Here is a 16,521-nt window from a genome sequence, read left to right on the forward strand (position 1 = left end):
TTGGTATTTTTGTTTGCTTAGTAAAATATATTTTCTTGTTTATTTGCTAGTGTTGGAATGTCAAACATAAAACAACTTTTGGTGTTGTATTTTATGTTACGCATATAAAAAAAAAACTTACCCAAAACTCCAGTATATGGTATTAACTCTGTTGACGTCAAAACAGGTGATATCATTGAACTGTTGGCATCTAAATTAGTTTCCACTAAAAAAGGCTTTGAGTTTTTATCCAGCGTACATTTATCCGGGGAGTCTACACTGGGCGCTTGTTTGTCTAGCACATCACAGTCCTTTCTTAACGATGTGGAAGTGAGTAGCATGCTGTTGGTCATGTTCATCCTACTACAACTTTTGTTATTGCACAAATTGTTCGCCAACACTGCCAGTAGGCCCTGCGTGTCGTCTTTCACGTGTGTCTGGGTGGTGTCGTGTCCGCTATCACAGTGGTTGAGCTGCGGTGTGGCGCTGGTTTTGTTATTCGCCATGACTTGAGTGTTGTTAATGTGACCATAGGCACCAGCCACAGGACTGGCTTCACTACCATGTTTTTCACACACAGGCTGTGTTCCTGACTGTATCACAGAAATATCAGAATATATTTGGTTGTTGTTTAGGTGGCTCACCACCGAGCCCCGGCCGCAGAAAGACTGTTCACAAATGCTGGAACTCTGATTGTTTTTGTTGCCAATGGTCAGCCCAGCGGCACAGTCACATTTTTCTACGATCTTCTCATCAATTCCTCTAACAGAGGACGATGAGACCACTGATCCATCTGTGACTTGCCCATCTGATTCTTCTACTCCACTGTCTCCACTTCTAGAACAACAAATACTTTTAGGAGTCATTTCATTGGCTGAACTATCACAAGCACTCTTAGAAGGAGTCATTTCATTGGCTGAACTATCACAAACATGTTTAGAAGGAGTCATTTCATTGGCTGAAATGTCATCTTCACTGCAAGAAATCTGGGAATCATCTGAATTCTTTTCCTTGAGTTGTTTACATTTCTTGGTCTCCCTCTGCAACAAAGGAAATAAAAACTCAGTCCAGTGTCAATGAATCAAGGCATGCCTATTAATTTCTAAATAATTAGTGCTCACACACAAAAAAAAAAAAAACAATTTAAATGGATTTTTTCTAATTTGCTCATTGAGAAACTGTGCAGGATTTGCTGTTTAGGTTCTAAGTTGTCTCAAAGCGGTTACCAAAAGTAACCAACAACTTCAGTAAAGAGTTTTTAAAAAATAGCAAACTATTGTTCCCTCTAAGCTCATCTAATGGGCCAATGTTTATTCAGGTGGCAAAATATTCTAATACAAGAAGATGAAGGGGTTCTAAGTTTACCTGTGGAAAGGGAAGATAAACCAAGCATCCAGATCAGCACACAGTACACGATCAAGCTAGGGACCTGGAAGTCATGAAACAAATTATCTACTGTTGAGCTAGCGTGTTATAGTTTGCTACAAGACTGCTACAGGAACAGTCTTTGAGCTAACACTTAGAGGGAACAAACAGTGCCACAAAGATATGTATCTGATCACTTTCCCCTAAAAGTTACTTTATCTAAAACGTAAACATACCATTCAATAATTCCTGAAATTTAAAAAAATATTAGCGTACGTTAGCCTTTACAGAAATGAATACTTACTGGAGGCCCAGCTTCTAGCAGCATTTGAGCACACTTAGAACTCATCAAAGCATTCAAGACATTGTACAAGCCATTGAAAAACTCCACTTTCAGCACCTTTTCCCAGTATGCTGGCTTCTCTGTCGAGCAGACTCGGCATGTAAACTGGACTTCGTCTGGTAGACAGGAAACTAACTGGTACATTTCATCTGGGGACAAAAAACAACTCCGTCTATATATCTCTGATATGAACAAGTTAACACATAAATTTTTACAATACAAGCTTAGCAGAACATTTTTAGGTCTATTACATGTTCAGCACTAAATCATAGATATTCAACAGTTTAAATTAGCATAGTTTTTTCTGTTAAAATCATTTCCATTGTAAAAGACAACTGCTTTTAACAAAAACAGAGAGTCCTATTGAAAAACTACTACAACACCATAAAGTAAAAACAAGTTTTTCAATGGTTTAACACAGAAGTATTAGAAAAATAATCACCAGTTAACTCCTCACACTTGGCATGCACCCAGCTCTCACAAATAGCACACTGGACCATCTTGGACTCCCAGTCATCATCAGAATAACACTTGTGGCACACCGGGCAGAAGTTGCCTGAAAGAATTCAAAAACTAGAATTTTATATGGTAAACTTTACAAGAAAAAACAATGAATATAAGATTTTCTATCTTTAAATGTAGGATTAAACACAAGCAATTATTTCTTAGTTTTCTATAAAATTGATAATTTTACAAAAAATATTTTTTAATTTAAAGAAATTAAGTAGTACCTTTGTCCATGAGCTTTCCACATTCATAACAAAGAGAAAAGTCGTATGTCCAGGTGGCATTAGTACCAACCCCTGGTGTTGTTGCTCCACAGCTTTTGCAGCGTACACATTTGGTACAGACCCAAATGTTTTTCTTTGAGGGGCGTGTTGGGTAATTTGGACCCAAACACTCTGGGTGGTAAGTATCTTTGCACCGGTGGCACTAAAGGAATAAAATATACATTTGGTTCAACATATTGCCATGCAAATAGCATTTCTTACACATTCTTTAACTAATTTAAATGAGAAAAAAAAAATTTTATTTAACATTTTTTGTGAATTATGTTAAATAAAACCTTTTTGTTTTTTATTGTCAATTTACCTTAAGTAACCCATTTTGCTGCCCACAAACGTGGCAAAACTGGCATTTACGACAACACCAGGACATGATGCTGCTGCGAACACCAATGTTGTGGTTGTCATCAGAGAGGTTGTCCTCTCCATCTTCACTGTCTGACTCCTCTGGTCTCTCCTCTTCTTCAAGACAGAAGCTGTGGTAGGACTGGCAACACACTATACAGAAGATCAACTGGAAAATAAAGATTCAACCATTAAGAGAACAGCTCTAACAGAATTCTATGCACAACTTTACAGAAGATCAACTGGAAAATAAAAATTCAACTATTAAGAGAACAGCTCTAGCAGAATTCACTGCACACTTTTACAGAAGATCAACTGGTCAGTAAGTTTTTGAAAATATGCAGCCATCACTAAAATGACACATATTGTGTAATGACAGTTAAATGTTCACCTCTTGTTTTCCAGATGAGCCACACAAATAACACAATGTTCTGATGCAGCTTGGTCCAGTCATGGTCAGTGCAAATCCATGAGACCAGGCTGTGTCGATATCATAGTTTTCCTGGATAAATTATTGGAACAATGTTAGTTATTTCACACAATATAAAAACTGATGGCTTCCCTTCCTATTGCTTGGTACCCTTAACCTCTTACGACCCTCTATGTTTCAATCCCCACTGCATTTCTTTAGACTTAAAAAAACATTTATGCATTCCTTGATGAAATATTGTTTTGATGTAAATTAATAACATTTGGCAAAATTAGAGATGGCTTAAAAGAAAATAGTAATATGTACCTTGTAGTCAGCCTTTATCAAATGTGTTTTGAGAGGAACATCAAAACAATAAGCTGTTTCATTCTCAATAGGTTTCAGGTCTGACCATGTTTGCTTCTGTGACAGAGCCATCTATAAAAAAACAAAAAACAAGTTGTAGAAAAACAGCTGTAATACTGACAACAGAGACAGCCCACCAAACTCTGTGGAAACAAAATATTTTTTTCAAGACAAAAATCCAGCTCTTACTTTTTCTTTTCTCTTAAATCCAATTTTGCTGTGATAAGGTTCCCCAAGTCTGTTCATGAATGGGTTCCTGACTTCTGTCAGTGCCATCTGGATGGTTGCCTCTACTGCTGGGCCATTTTTAGATTTTGTGTACTTTCTCTTTGTTATTGCTGAACCATCCATATCTAGACCACGGTAATTCTGTTCTTTCATTTCTTTGTTTGTCATGCCAGAAACATCTTCATTACCTGAATTCTCTAAGGGAAACAAAATACATACATTATTGTACAGAAAAGGTTTAAGTGAAAAAACTACAGATAAAACAATTTTTTTCAGTTCAAACTGAAACAGCAGATATATCTACAGAATAATTTGTTTTCTCAGAGAGAAAAATATTACTTTAAAAAAAATACGCTAAGGAGTACATTACAGATACAATTAAATCAAGCTGCAACAAAACATGTAGGCACACATGAAGAAAACATGTCAAATTTGGTATACCTATTGCATCTTTGGCACCTTCTCCACCTCCATCTACTTTCCTGTGGCTGTTTGACTTCTTCTCCTGAAACCTGGTGGTGGGCCCACCTGAACCAATGACTGATGAGCTTTGACCAGTAGGACGATAATCACCACTGTTGTCATCATCATCCCTGCGATATGTTTTCACTGGACTTTTGGGCTCTATGAATGCATCTATGGCTCTTCTTGGTATTTTGGGGTACAGACAAACTGAATGACTGGGTAACAACAACAAAAAAATGTACACATGTAATCATTTCTGAAGTCAAAGATTTTAAAAACTAGATATAATACAGCTATTTAAAAAAGACATGCTTAACATAGGAGAAACAACACATACATGCAGCCTTTCCTCATCTTGCCACGCCCTCCAAATTTTGGCTTGTCTCTGTTTAAGTGATTAAAAAAATGCATTCTTTAAAATATACACGTCTTAAAAACTTGGAAAAAAATTTAAACAAAACAAAAAAGTACACAACACTCACGGTATAATTAATCTAATCCAAAAAGTTTTGAACAAATCATTGGAAAAAAAAATACCTGCAAAAGTAGCAAACGCCACATTCTGGTGTTTTGCAGCCCTTACATTCACGGCATCGAATTCTCCTAATTTTTTTTATTTTACTTTTGAAATCCAAATGATGGCTGAAAAAGAAGTTTAACATAAGTAACTTATCACTTGCAAATATTTCGCAACCCAGATTAATAAATCCATTCTTAATTGTTTATTACCTTCGTTTCCTCACTTTTCGTGCTAAAGATAACAACTTAGATGACTTGCAAGGCCCTTGAACTTGTGTGTCCGTTTCCTTAAAGTTGCCAGATGATTTTGTCTCTTTTTTTATATCTGTCTTTTCATCTCTAGGAGACGCAAGTTTTTTTTCTGGTGATTTGACAACGGGTGGTCTAATCACAGGCTTGCCATCATTACTCTCTTCACTTGAGGAATCTAAGTTTAAAAATTAAGAACAATTTATATCATCTATATTCATTGGTAACAACTGAATACCAAATCAGTTATTTGGAATCAAAACAAATTAATATTACAACTTGAGAAAAAATACCTCAATATTTCAGCTCTGACCATGTTAACATATTTAACTTAAACCAACAGTAAATAAAAATTTAATCAACTGCAATCATAAAAAATGTAGTCAACTGCATTTAAAACCAGACCCATTTGACAATTGTGTTGTAATTATTTTTTGTAGTTTGATGTAGTTTGATAGATTGTGTCAGTGCTTTAAAAAATTTCAGGATTTAAACCCTTCCCCATATCTACAGTACTTTCTAATATCCTAGATTGTAAACCCTATCTTCATCCTCATTCTTACCCTCAACTACTTCTTGTTTACTTTTAGCCCATAACTGCTGCTTCTCCTCATTAGGAAGTGCACTAAGGGTCAAAGTTTTTCTTGCTGGAGGCTCCTCAGGGAATGTAGCTCTCTGTTGTGGGAACACCATTGCTGCCCTTCTACATACATGCTTGATACGTGGACCTCTGGAAACGCCCCTCGGCCGGTTGCCTTCTTTGTCGTCGTCATCATCATCGTCAGAGGCTCTATCACTGTCATTGTGACCTGCACCAGTTTTCTTTGAGCCTTTACCGGGGGATGATTTTGTGGAGGAAATGGTTTGTGGGGGTGAAAGACCTACAAAAGAAATTTTAAAACATTTTTAACTTAAAATTAGATTTTAGACATTAAAATGCATTATTTTAAAAAACCAGCCTGATTTTTAAATGTAAAAATAAAAACCTTACTTAGTGGTTCAGCATCTTGGCCAACATCTACAGATAGGGGCTGATCAAGGTTGTTGGCATTTATAAACTCTTTACTCTGGCTGAATGTTTTGGAAGGTCTCCTGAGACTCGAGTCAGGCATTTTGTCTCCACTTTTGTGCTTCTGTCTCACGGGGGTAGAGGCACTGGTGGAGGAGACTTCTGAACTTTTATGTCTCCTGCGTTTCTCTGATGGCACAATTTCTTCACTTTTGTGTCTTTGTTTCTTTGAAGGTGTCACTGGCTCCAGCTGTTTTGTTTTGAATAGGTATATTAGTTTATTCTAGTATTTATACTCAGCTTGTAAATCATTATCAGAAGAAATGTATCACACATTCAGAACAAAATAAAATGCATCACACTGTACAAAAATTTATATTGTAAAATTTTAGTAATAATAAATAAGTACAAACCTTAATTTCATCCTTCTGATCCACAGCATGAGTTTCTTTCTGTAAAAATAAGTAAGAGGTTATTTCGATTGTTTCAGAAAGCAAACTATAGCACTAGAATGCTTTGTTTCTGATGGACAACAGTAAAGCTAGTTTGTAAAGAATAACAGACTTACTTGACTGGGTTGAGAAGGCTTATCCCCATAGTAAAGAAATTTCTCTTTGACTAAGCCTAGCTGTTTGCACTTAAAGACAACAGCCCTGAACTTCATAAACCTACAGTCTGGGCAATTCCTTTCCATGTAGTGTATTACACAGCGACCTGTAAAATGTATTTGTGTGGTATGCTATTTATTAGAAAATACCAGAGATGTGAAATACAACAAATTACTTAATAGAACCAAAATACATGGACTCAGACAACATTAAAATTATGGACAACAGAAATCAGCAGTTACAGCATCGCAGTTTTGGAAACATTACATTACCGAAAGTTCAAAACATGAGCAAGCCAATATCTACAACACCAAATACTGAGTATAAAAGCTATACAATTACCTCCTTTTCGACATATGGTCATCTTACTTTGAGTGATCAAATTCTTTAAGAAATAGTTACTCCGACAACGTTTACAAAATGGTACAACTGGTAGTTTGCGATTCTTCTTCACAAAACACACATCAGAGCAGACTACACATCTGGACTTTGTCCCACCAATATAGGGTTTAAGCAGGTCTTTGTCATTGATGGTGGATGCATGATAATCTTCAAACTTTTCTTCACAGTTTGGTTTCTGTAAGGTGCTTGGAGTTGCAGGTGGACTAGCTATCAGAATAAATTAAAAATTTACTGATATGATTGTCTCAAATGTTTCATAAAGATAAACAAGTAAACATGAAATTAGAAAAATTGGTTCTATTAGAAATGATAGAAAATGCAGAATTTCATCCATTATTTAACCCCCAGTATTACTTTTAAGGTAGGTAATGATAATAGGAAAAAAAAATATGGCAACATTTCACAAAATGTATTTTTTAGTCTGTACACATTTTAAACTGAGGTAGGGATTTAAAATCTTTGCTGTTAAACAAAAGAAAAGTTATATCAAGCACCATGGAACTGCATGGTCGGAAGGAAGAATGTTCAACTGCAAACATGAAAGTCTCAAGTTCGGATCTTGGACTCAAGCCTTTCTAATTAGCTAACTCATGTTAGGAAAAGTGGGGAGTTAACTCATGGTAGGGAAAGTAAATGCAGCGGAGAGTTAACTCATGTTAGGAAAAGTACATGCAGCATAGTAGACCACGCCATCCCTTCATATGCTGTGGTCAAGAAACAGATGTAGTATAGATCGTCAGAAATAGGGAACTTTTTAATTTTTACATTACATAACCAAGATAAATGTAAAACACGACAAGTAAAATTTAGTGTAAATACAAATACTTACTAAAGCTTCCAGGAGAAAATGACCCTCCTTCTATACCCTCAAATAATCCAGATTTTTGTTTTTCTATGGCAGAGTCACCAACCAATTTAGAGAACGGCGAGAGCTGATTTAATGTTGAGCTAGGGGAATGGGCTGAAGATAACACTCCTAATTTGGTCTCAGAGTTTCTTTTCTTTCTCTCTAATTTAGCCTCCCTTTTCAACTGAGCTTTAAGGGACCTTGCTAAGGCAGCCTTGGAACGGTTCAGGGCAGTCCTGTTAAGCTGAAGTTTTGGTTGGCGAATCACAACAGTGTTTTTGGATGGCTGTGGTACCCCCAGTTTGTGCCTGAAAGACTTAGTCAGCGATGTGGGGTCTGTGAACAACTTGGCAGGGGCAATTAAGCTCTTAGTTACCCGACTGCTGTAACTTGTAGTCGGGTCCAAAGGAGGTACTGGTTCAGGTTTTATTTTGTCTACAATTGATTTGGCTGGTGTGATAGCATCTGAGAGTTGTTGCTGAAGTCTGATTTCATCCTCGGGATCGTCTTCAACTAGTTTCATCCTCATGATTAAGCTTGGCTTACGAGGACGCTTGCCCTCTACAATCAGGGGCTGGTCAAGCGACCCTAAAGGTTTTTGGTTTGCCAGCCCATCTGTAAAGCTGGAGGTTCCGCTAGGCTGGGGAGCAGCAGAAAATGCTGGGAAGCCTTTCTCCCGGTTCATGTTGAAAGGAGAAAGGGTAAGCCCATGTGACTGGAATGGAGAAAAAGTATTTGTCTCGCTGATACCCATTCCAAAAAGGGATGTGGACGGTGGGGTTGGCATGGTAGGGCTTAGCTTGGGTTGTTTGGTAACTAGTTCATTAATACTGTCATCCTCTAGGAATCTTTTGTTGGGTTTAATGACTCTAGAGGACCTCGAGCTTACTGTGGGAAGTACAAACTTCCCAACTTTGTGAGTAGGCACTTGTAAGAGTTTTTTGGTAGCACGAGCCAGGATCTGTTTAGCCGCCGATGCATATTTTGACACTGGCTTAGTCCCGAATACATAGGGGGCCCCATGAATGTTTTCAAATCCATTTGTGAACTCATTTGATGGTTTGTTGAATTTCCTTGGTCTGCCTACTGGGCTACGGAATACAGTAGGCTCATCTGGTTTCTTTAACTTGACATGTGTTTCGCTTGGCTTATTAGGATGGGTTGTTTCACCGTTTTGTTTATGGAATAACTGTTTCACTGCTGTCACTTCTTGTAGTAAAGTTGGTTTTAACTTAGCACTCGAGTCCACAACAAGTCCAGTATCAACAATTGCTTTGTATGTTTTCTTGAATTTAGAAAAAGCTGGTTTAGGCAGCTCAACCCCTGATGCAGCTAGGCTGACCAGTGTTGCCCTAGAACGCTCAAACCGAACTTTCTGCTCTTCTGCCTGTTGTTCTAAATATTCCTTCTCCTTTTTAATTGCATGCTGGAGACTTTGTTCTGCTACTCTTATTTCATTGGAGGTAAAACCTTCAAATTCAATATCATCCTAAAATAGAAGAAAAGTGGAAAAACATTATCATCTACTTGATATTGCCAGAAACATTACTCTTACAAATTCTAATATAACAAGATATTCAAATTCATCATTAAATTCCAGATAACGTGTTCAGTTCTAGAACTGCAAATAATAGCTCACTAAGAAGAGTGTCTTAATTGAACTGGTTTATGTTGTTACATTACATCCAAGATCAATAGATTTTAGAGTAAATGTTTGGGAAAAAAAAAACAGGGATCAATTTGATGGCTTGGGTCTAAATGAACTATAATATTGAAAGAACCTCAATGGCTGTGTATGCATGTCTCATGGAAAAATGTAAACCACAAAAACTTTGTATCAATAAAACATTAAAGCCTGAAATAACATTGAGAGAGATTGGAATAAGTTAAGTGATTAATACTAACTTTGATGCTAGTTACAAAATTATTTGCACACGGCCAAGTTATTAAGTTAACAGTACCTGTCTAGAGCAAGACAAGAACAAAACTAGCTTTAGTAAATACTCCATTTTAATTAACCTTAAACCTTGAGATTCAAACTGTACCATAATTTTTTTTTAAAGCTACTTTATTCAGGTACCTGAACTAATACTTAACTACCAAAAATAAAATAGGCCTACTTATCTGGCACATGCATGTGATTTAGCTCCATTTAGTCCAACTAAATTATGCTAGTAATGCCTACATCCATATGGCAGTTAATGATATACAATATACAGTGATAACAATGATTTGAATTATTGTTCTAGTATCAAGGGTTAGGTTTGAGTTTGTAATCATTAATATCAGCCTAAATTGTGATTTTTTTTAGCCTAGATGCCTATAGAATATAAAGTGCCCTTTTTTTTTCACAGACAATGACACTTTTACTTTCATAAACTCAAATTGCAAATTAAATGACAATACAATTAACACTTGTCTCTAGACTACTTAGGCTTAACATTAACCTACTGGATTTTTATAATAACAGCCTACTAGACTTGCTTCATTACCTGCTTAGTGTATTTTATTGACATCGTCCAAAATAATAGCCAATAAATAGGCCTAAACCTATATTAAAAAAGGGAGAATTTTCATAACAGTGTCCGATAATAGAATCTTCTTTTAAAAAGGGCTGTTAGGTTACTGGTAGTCAACTAAATACACACATTGCTGGCTAATGTCAATGCTAACCCTAACCCCGACCCTAGTTCTACCATACGCCTAACCCTAATTTCTAACCATAAAATTTGTCTAGATTACAATACTACAAACAACCCAACACATAGATTTTATGGAAGAGTCTATATCGGACATCTGTATCTAAAATCCTTCTTTAAGTATATAGGTATAAACTATAAAGCCTACTAACAATCTAAATCTTAGATTTTTTACTAAGTAAGGGGATTTGTGTAGGTATGTTATTGCCTTATTTTTATAATTTATAAGGACCAGAGTCGAAGTTTAGGCCCATTACTTCAATTTAGACTAGATCTAGTTATTTAGCCTACTATTTTGGACCATATGCCTACTGCAACTAGAGTCTAGATCTAGAGAATCTAGCTAGATTCTAGATCTAGAGAATCTAGAAATCTAGATTCTAGTGAGTATTAGTCCAGATCTAGTACAGTGGTAGACTAGACTCTAGAATAGATCTAATGAATGATAGCTACTAGATCTAGATTCTAGATCTAGGATCTAAATCTAAGTCTAGATCTCGATCTAGATCTAGTGAGCTAGTCTAGACTCCAGCTCTAGATCTAGGTCTAGTGGATGCTTACGACCGGAGGTCGTCTTACGACTCACACAGTCACACTGTTAAGTTTAAGTACAACTAGAATACCCGTCATCCGTTGGATAACTGTGGGTTTCGGGGGTCATCCATAAAAAAACATCACGTCTGTCACTCAGAGGCATAGCGACCCTTCCCGGCGCCCGGGGACAAACTTTTCGATTTTAACCCCCCCCCCCCAAGATTTCGATTTTCAACCCCCCCCCCTCAAACTTTCGATTTGCACCCCCCTCAACCTTTCAATTTATTTTTCCAAACCATTTTGGCGCCCCAACATATGTCCCCCCCGCCCCCCCTCCACCTCCCCCCTCCCGCCCCCCCTCCTCGCTACGCTACTGCAGTGTCACTTATGGTCACAAAAAACAGACCCCACATTCAAAAATATGTTTTTTATCTTTTAAAAACACCGATTTCGGACTATCCCTTCATATACTGACGTCACATGTGACCTACTCAACTCTACTTCACCTGCCCAGTGTCCCGCCAAGTCTCAGACAACTTGTTTTTATCGTTTAAAAAACGATTCCAGCCGAGCATGTCTCTGACCACACTATCCTTTCATATGCTTAGGACAAAGAAACAGATGAACTCTACTTCACCTGCCCTGTATCCTGCCAAGTTCAGATAGGCAACTTTATCATTCACATCTAAAAAAAAAAATATTGAAAAAAAAATATCATTGACATATTGGTCTAGAACCTGTGCCACCCACATGAGAGCGGGCTACGCTACCAACTTAGCTATTTACTCGTGACGTCACAAATGAATTTTTATACTATACTTTTGAGTCTCCGCGCATAGATCTAGTAGTAGTAACTTTCAAATTAAATTTAATCTTAAATTAGCCAAACAAAGATTTATATAAAATAATTAAGGCCTGAAATAGATTCTAGATGTATTAAGGCCTGAAATAGATTCTAGATATAGAATTTACATTAAGTCTAGATCTAGAATTTACACTGAGTCTAGTAGTGACCTAGAATCTAGATCTAGGCTAGATCTAGATATCTAGATTCTAGGCTAGATTCATAACTTCCCTTCGACAGCTGATCTTTAGATCTAGAGAAATTTATCGTAAAACTAAATGAAAAAGACAGTTGAAAATTGATATAAGTGTTGGAACGTAATAAATACAGCAAACGGACGTATTGTTTAAGTTATAGCCGGCAGAAAATTAGCTTTGTAACGCGTTAAACTTTTGAATGGGCCACAAAGTCTATGATGAGTCCGCCATTTTTATTGAACCAAAAAGTAAACACATCAAGGGACGTCACTATCCCCACAAAGTTTATTCAAAGTATTAACATTTTTAAAAAAATACGGTTAATTTAACTATGAATAAATCAATAAATTAATTAACGTCTTTAAATAAATTTGTGATCAACAGTCTGTCTGCATTAAAAAATTATTCTCTACCTGCATACTATTTTACAGCTTTCCAGATAGAGTCGAACATATCACAATAGTCGATCAGGCAAACAAATAAATATTCAAACATGTAAACAAAGTTGAGTTTTAGTAGTATACTAGAATACCCGTCATCCGTTGGATAACTGTGGGTTTCGGGGGTCATCCATCAAAAAACATCACGTCTGTCACTCAGAGGCATAGCGACCCTTCCCGGCGCCCGGGGACAAAGTTTTCGATTTGAACCCCCCCCCCTCAAACTTTTGATGTGCACCCCCCCCCCACTCAAACTTTTGATTTGAACCCCCCTCAACCTATCAATTTATTTTTCCAAACCATTTTGGCGCCCCAACATATGTCCCCCCCCCTCCCCCCCTCGACCTCCCCACCCCCCCTTCCCCCCCCGCCTCCCCTCCCCACCCCCCGCCTCCCCTCCCCTACCGTCCCCCCCCTCCTCGGGACGCTACTGCAGTGTCACTTATCGTCACAAAAAACAGACCCCACATTCAAATATATGTTTTTTATCTTTTAAAAACACCGAAAACACCGATTTCGGACTATCCCTTCATAAACTGACGTCACAGGTGACCTACTCAACTCTACTTCACCTGCCCAGTGTCCTGCCAAGTCTCAGACAACATGTTTTTATCGTTTAAAAAACAATTCCAGCCGAGCATGTATCTGACCACACTATCCTTTCATATGCTTAGGACAAAGAAACAGATGAACTCTACTTCACCTGCCCTGTATCTTGCCAAGTTCAGATAGGCAACGTTATCATTCACATCTAAAAAAAAAAATTAAAAAAAAAATTTCATTGACATATTGGTCTAGAACCCGTGCCTCCTGCATGAGAGCTGACTACGCTACCATTTTAGCTATTTACTCGTGACGTCACAAGTGAATTTTTATACTATACTATGTGTCTCCTTATGCAACTTGATTTACGCGTATAGATTCTAGATCTAGATCTAAAAATAAGTCTAGTAGTACTAACTTTCAAATTAAATTTTATCTTAAATAAGCCAAACAAAGATTTATATAAAATAATTAAGGCCTGAAATAGATTCTAGATGTAGAATTTACATTGAATCTAGTGACCTACATCTAGGCTAGATCTAGATCTAGGCTAGATTCATAAATTTCCTTCGATAGCTGATCTTTAGATCTAGAGAAATTTATCGTAAAACTAAATGAAAAAGACAGTTGAAAATTGATATAAGTGTTGGAACGTAATAAATACAGCAAACGGACGTATTGTTAAAGTTATGACCGACAGAAAATTAGATTTAGAACGCGTTAAACTTTTGAATGGGAACACAATTTTCTTCAATAGACGCCGCCATTTTATTGTACTAAAGAGTAAACAAAAACCTGTGACGTCACTATTCCCACAAAGTTTAGTCAAGGTTTTAACATTTTAAAAAAAAATGGGTTATTCTGCGTAGGAATAAATCAATAAATTAATTAACGTCTTTAAATAAATTTGTGATCAACAGTCTGTCTGCATTAAAAAATTATTCTCTACCTGCATACCATTTTACAGCTTTCCAGATAGAGTCGAACATATCACAATTTTCGATCAGGCAAACAAATAAATATTCAAACATGTAAACAAAGTTGACTTTTAGTAGTATACTAGAATACCCGTCATCCGTTGGATAACTGTGGGTTTCGGGGGTCATCCATCAAAAAACATCACGTCTGTCACTCAGAGGCATAGCGACCCTTTCCGGCGCCCGGGGACAAAGTTTTCGATTTGAACCCCCCCCCCTCAAACTTTTGATGTGCACCCCCCCCCCCCCCACTCAAACTTTCGATTTGAACCCCCCTCAACCTATCAATTTATTTTTCCAAACCATTTTGGCGCCCCAACATATGTCCCCCCCCCTTCCCCCCTCCACCTCCCCACCCCCCGCCTCCCCTTCCCCCCCCCCCGCCTCCACTCCCCACCTCCCCTCCCCTACCGTCCCCCCCCCCCTCCTCGGTACGCTACTGCAGTGTCACTTATCGTCACAAAAAACAGACCCCACATTCAAATATATGTTTTTTATCTTTTAAAAACACCGAAAACACCGATTTCGGACTATCCCTTTATAAACTGACGTCACAGGTGACCTACTCAACTCTACTTCACCTGCCCAGTGTCCTGCCAAGTCTCAGACAACATGTTTTTATCGTTTAAAAAACAATTCCAGCCGAGCATGTATCTGACCACACTATCCTTTCATATGCTTAGGACAAAGAAACAGATGAACTCTACTTCACCTGCCCTGTATCTTGCCAAGTTCAGATAGGCAACGTTATCATTCACATCTAAAAAAAAAAATTGAAAAAAAAAATTTCATTGACATATTGGTCTAGAACCCGTGCCTCCTGCATGAGAGCTGACTACGCTACCATTTTAGCTATTTACTCGTGACGTCACAAGTGAATTTTTATACTATACTATGTGTCTCCTTATGCAACTTGATTTACGCGTATAGATTCTAGATCTAGATCTAAAAATAAGTCTAGTAGTACTAACTTTCAAATTAAATTTTATCTTAAATAAGCCAAACAAAGATTTATATAAAATAATTAAGGCCTGAAATAGATTCTAGATGTAGAATTTACATTGAATCTAGTGACCTACATCTAGGCTAGATCTAGATCTAGATCTAGGCTAGATTCATAAATTTCCTTCGATAGCTGATCTTTAGATCTAGAGAAATTTATCGTAAAACTAAATGAAAAAGACAGTTGAAAATTGATATAAGTGTTGGAACGTAATAAATACAGCAAACGGACGTATTGTTTAAGTTATAGCCGGCAGAAAATTAGCTTTGTAACGCGTGAAACTTTTGAATGGGCCACAAAGTCTATGATGGGGTCCGCCATTTTTATTGTACCAAAAATGTAAACACATCAAGGGACGTCACTATCCCCACAAAGTTTATTCAAAGTATTAACATTTTTAAAAAAATACGGTTAATTTAACAATGAATAAATCAATAAATTAATTAACGTCTTTAAATAAATTTGTGATTAACAGTCTGTCTGCATTAAAAAATTATTCTCTACCTACATACTATTTTACAGCTCTCCAGATAGAGCCGAACATATCAGGATACTTGATCAGGCAAACAAACAAACAAACAAAAAAACAAAAAAATAAATATTCAAACATGTAAACAAACTTGACTTTTAGTAGTATATAGATAGATGAACAAAATTAAGCTCATAAGCATAAATCAGAACGCGTTCGTGTTTATAAATGGTAAAGGTACTTAGAAAAACTGTTCAGTTAAACGCAGATGCTTAACAATAGCAAAATTTATGGCAATTTGAGCATCGATCGCAAAATTTCTGATTATGACAAATCGGAAGGAGCCATTTTTGATCGGACATGGCGTACTCGTAAAAATGTGTATATTGTTTACCTCGTCTGAATCACCAAACAGATCCCTGAACCTCTGTAATCCTTTATGAATGCTGGCAACAATAGCTAATGTTGGATCTGTAGTTTGTCTTGCTTCATCAGCACCATATCTAACTCCAATTCTATCAAATCGATAGCCAGGCCGTCCAGGGAAACGCAGACGCGCCATGTTGATTTTCTAAACTCCAAGATGTCGCGAGTCCAATATGGCGGAAAGCGGGTGTAAGATTTAAGAAAATTTAAGGTTTTTGTAAACCCAGACAATATATATCTAATTCTATTAGCATCTGTAGATGGTTGAAAACCTAACGGTTTAATGTATACTAATTATGATTAGCCAAGCTATCTAAAATAGTTGATAAAAATGTTTTTAAAAATCAACTGATCAAAATGCATGTTCAGGTATGTGTAAACAGCCAATAAGCACCAGACAATTCCCCGCCAATTTTTTAGTACACATGATACAGAAGACTTAGTTCATTCTAATTCTTGTTTTATTGTTT

The 16,521-nt window shown here is 37.0% G+C and overlaps 1 protein-coding gene across 1 annotated transcript in view; it reads right to left on the bottom strand.

The window, feature by feature from the left end:
- The window catches only part of LOC131953120 (histone-lysine N-methyltransferase 2A), a 31,781-nt gene extending 15,579 nt beyond the window's left edge, over positions 1-16,202 (bottom strand). Inside the window, exons 1-19 of the mRNA XM_059316148.1 lie at positions 16,020-16,202; positions 7,902-9,408; positions 7,013-7,279; positions 6,631-6,776; positions 6,476-6,514; positions 6,045-6,312; positions 5,617-5,934; positions 5,015-5,231; positions 4,823-4,927; positions 4,623-4,670; positions 4,262-4,500; positions 3,782-4,017; positions 3,554-3,664; positions 3,209-3,319; positions 2,780-2,986; positions 2,419-2,620; positions 2,130-2,243; positions 1,649-1,836; positions 122-1,019 (exon numbers count right to left, since the gene is read on the bottom strand). Coding sequence (XP_059172131.1) covers positions 122-1,019; positions 1,649-1,836; positions 2,130-2,243; positions 2,419-2,620; positions 2,780-2,986; positions 3,209-3,319; positions 3,554-3,664; positions 3,782-4,017; positions 4,262-4,500; positions 4,623-4,670; positions 4,823-4,927; positions 5,015-5,231; positions 5,617-5,934; positions 6,045-6,312; positions 6,476-6,514; positions 6,631-6,776; positions 7,013-7,279; positions 7,902-9,408; positions 16,020-16,187 — 5,389 coding nt within the window. The 5' untranslated portion in view covers positions 16,188-16,202. The remainder of the gene's footprint in view (positions 1-121; positions 1,020-1,648; positions 1,837-2,129; positions 2,244-2,418; positions 2,621-2,779; positions 2,987-3,208; positions 3,320-3,553; positions 3,665-3,781; positions 4,018-4,261; positions 4,501-4,622; positions 4,671-4,822; positions 4,928-5,014; positions 5,232-5,616; positions 5,935-6,044; positions 6,313-6,475; positions 6,515-6,630; positions 6,777-7,012; positions 7,280-7,901; positions 9,409-16,019) is intronic.
- Between the last annotated feature and the right edge of the window lie 319 nt (positions 16,203-16,521).

The sequence above is a fragment of the Physella acuta genome, unplaced genomic scaffold (genome assembly GCF_028476545.2).
Source record: "Physella acuta isolate Inbredline_101_S28 unplaced genomic scaffold, ASM2847654v3 ptg000910l, whole genome shotgun sequence".
Classification (NCBI taxonomy): domain Eukaryota; kingdom Metazoa; phylum Mollusca; class Gastropoda; family Physidae; genus Physella; species Physella acuta.